The sequence below is a fragment of the Salvelinus fontinalis genome, chromosome 15 (assembly GCF_029448725.1).
Source record: "Salvelinus fontinalis isolate EN_2023a chromosome 15, ASM2944872v1, whole genome shotgun sequence".
In the NCBI taxonomy this organism is placed as follows: Eukaryota; Metazoa; Chordata; class Actinopteri; order Salmoniformes; family Salmonidae; genus Salvelinus; species Salvelinus fontinalis.
In genome coordinates this window covers 12,277,412-12,280,406 of record NC_074679.1, presented here as the reverse complement: position 1 = coordinate 12,280,406, position 2,995 = coordinate 12,277,412, and the positions used below count along the sequence as shown (strand labels likewise).

General features: G+C 37.6%; 1 protein-coding gene across 1 annotated transcript; it reads right to left on the bottom strand.

The window, feature by feature from the left end:
* Positions 1-318: 318 nt before the first annotated feature.
* LOC129812136 (antimicrobial peptide NK-lysin-like) lies at positions 319-2,256 on the bottom strand. Its single transcript, XM_055864059.1, has 5 exons — positions 2,170-2,256; positions 1,885-1,985; positions 1,641-1,724; positions 1,362-1,519; positions 319-1,178 (listed from the first exon to the last, which is right to left on the bottom strand). The coding sequence occupies exons 1-5, from the start codon at positions 2,216-2,218 to the stop codon at positions 1,148-1,150; spliced, it is 423 nt and encodes a 140-aa protein (XP_055720034.1). The 5' UTR covers positions 2,219-2,256; the 3' UTR covers positions 319-1,147.
* Between the last annotated feature and the right edge of the window lie 739 nt (positions 2,257-2,995).

Here is a 2,995-nt window from a genome sequence, read left to right as displayed (position 1 = left end):
TTGTAAGTCCTATTTCATAGAAATCTGGAAACACTGGACAGATACTTTTTGGATCAGCTACTTTAAGCCACCTACCAAACAATCAATACTTTTTGTTCAGAAAACTAAGATTGTAAATAAAAAAGGTAGCCAAAATGTCAACATGAGTTCCTAGACAATGTAATTATTAAATGCTTTATCATAAAATAATATTTCGATATGTTAATCTGTAAAAATTCTAAGTAGATACATTTCTAGAGTTATGTTAGACATGTCAAAGAAGAGTTGGAGTTCTATTCTCTATCAATTGAGGTTTATTTTTTACCCAAACAAAAAAGTTTACACAAACATTTTCAACCTTTTGGACTAAAATAGCATAATATTTACATTTGTATGTGATACAAAATAGAGTGCAATTTAAAATTGACACATACATTATTATAAACTGGATCATTTGATCCCTGGATGGTGATTTAAGCAATAAGGCCCAAGGGGGTGTGGTATATGGAAAATATACCACTGCTAAGGGCTGTTCTTAAGCACGACACAACACAGAGTGCCTGGATACAGCCCTAGCCGTGGTATATTGGCTATATATCACAAACCCCAGAGGTGCCTTATTGCTATTATAAACTGGTTACCAATGTAATTAGAGCAGTAAAGTATTTTTTGGTCATACGCTTGGTATACGGTCTGATATACCATGTCTGTCAGCCAATCAGCATGCATGGCTCGAACCACCCAGTTCATAAGAGACAATATACCATGGGTATGACGCAAAACAGCTTACTTACTTTCTAATTACATTGGTAACCTGTTTATAATAGCAACAAGGCACCTCAGGGGTTTATGGTATAGGGCCGTTACACCACAGATAAGGGATGTATCCAGGCTCTCCACGTTGTATGGTGAATAAGAACAGTCCTTATCCACGGTAGATTGGCCAAATACCACACTCCCTCTGGACTTATTGCTTAATTATAACACATGTTCCCAAAACATTATTTCAGAACATAACATAACATAATTCCAATAACTTCATTATCCATTTATATGCTTGTGTTGTGACTAGTTTGAAAAAGAAAGAGCAAGAGGCTGGCAGCATAGCATTGTCTTGACACCTGAACATCCATCTTCTCACTTTGGAATCTGGATACTGGCTGCTTGGTCAGTAGCTCAGGTCCAAAACTTCCTTTGGTCTAAAGAGGCACAAAAAGACTACATGAGTGGAAGATCGGAAGACATAAACCCCAATAGTTTCATATGAATTAATACATTTGACTCAATACTGTTTCAATTAACAAGCACAAGTGATCACCGCAATACTCTTTAGTTGTCTGAACAGTGACTAAAGAGTATGTCGAACGGTTTCTTGTACTCACTTGCAGGCCTTAATGTTAACACAGATGGTCCTCACATCATCGCTTGTGCTAAGCTCCTCAATCAGCACCCACAAGTGTTTTTTCACCAGGCCTTTACACATAGATTTTAGGAAGCCAACATTATCGCAAACAGACAACAGCTTCTGCTTTAGCTCCTCCTGTTGACAAGAAATCATCATCAACAACAGTTGACATTTTCAGAGAAATATCACAGTAAATAGTAAATAGTGCAATTTCATTAAAGGACACTCTTATCAATTGTAATGCTATGGTAGCTACCTGGCTAGAGGAAGCGGAGATGGATTTCTTCACTTTGTTCAGTGCCCACTTACACACCCAGCAGGTCCCCTTTAGCTGTTGCTCCTTTAGAAACCACAAACAAACAAGAAAGGAGAAAAAAACACACTTAAGTCAAATATAAGCACCCCCCCCCCAAATTATTATTATGAATTAAATTATGGTGTGATGTATTCAGTGTTATGGTTTAAGTACATTCGAATATGTAATGTGAGAGTGAGATTACCATGCGCTTTTCCACTGTTACCATGCACTTTTTCGGCTTTGCTTCCACTACTTCCTGGTCATCAGGGTCAACCTCTTGGCGATGCCCATGGATTTTCCAAACTGCAAAGAAAAAATGACACAACAGTCACTCAAGTGATGGGTACTTCACTTGTATTTTACTGAAACCAAAGGTGAACTTGGAGTTGATTTTGACACCCTACCCACAGTTCCCCTTGAACCCTGACCCAATGTATGTGCTGCATATACAGTAGTTACTATTTGAGTTAAATAAATAAAATCTCACCTGAACAAGCCAGCAGACTGAGGGCAAGGAGGACCAGAGATGTCTTCATGATTTGTGGTGGTGGAGATGTGAAGAGTAAAAGTCGTGTCGGGGTTTGGTAAAGTAACTTAGGAATCAGACAAGCCCCTTTATATATAGGAGGCCCCTCTATCCACAGCACCGTGTATAACCCCCACCTACAGTTCATTCTATTGATAGTACAACTCACATTAACCACAAGACACAACCCTTACAAGTCAACAGGATGTTACTGCTTAGACCTACAGTACATACCGATGAGGAGCAATCTTCATAATCACCTTTTTCCATCTCTCCACTCTCTGATCTTCATTTTAATTTCATTTTAATTCGTCAATTACAGATTATGCCATGTACTGTATGTCATGGAAAGAGCAGGTCTTCTTAATGTTTTGTACACTCTGTGTATGTTTCCAGCAGAATACACCACACTGACATATTGATTAAAACGTGTTCAGCTAGCTTAGAAGTGATACATTTAGGGCTACTAAGATAACATATGGAGTTAAGATAGTAATAAAATTGACCATTTAGCTATTTTAATTTGTATTTTAGGAAACCTGTAGGTATATGATTTATTTTTTTACTAATTATTTGATGAAGCATTACCCTTACTGCTACAGAAACCCATTGTATAACACAAATACATAGCAAAATAAATCAATAGGAAGTATGTTTTGAAGTGTCTGAAATGCATCTGAGAGGTATAGGAAAGCTCAGGGTAAATCAAATCTTATATCAAAACAAATGTTATGTTAGTGGTTGTGGTTAACTCTGCTTCAGAGTCCAATGGCGGCGAGCTTTACAC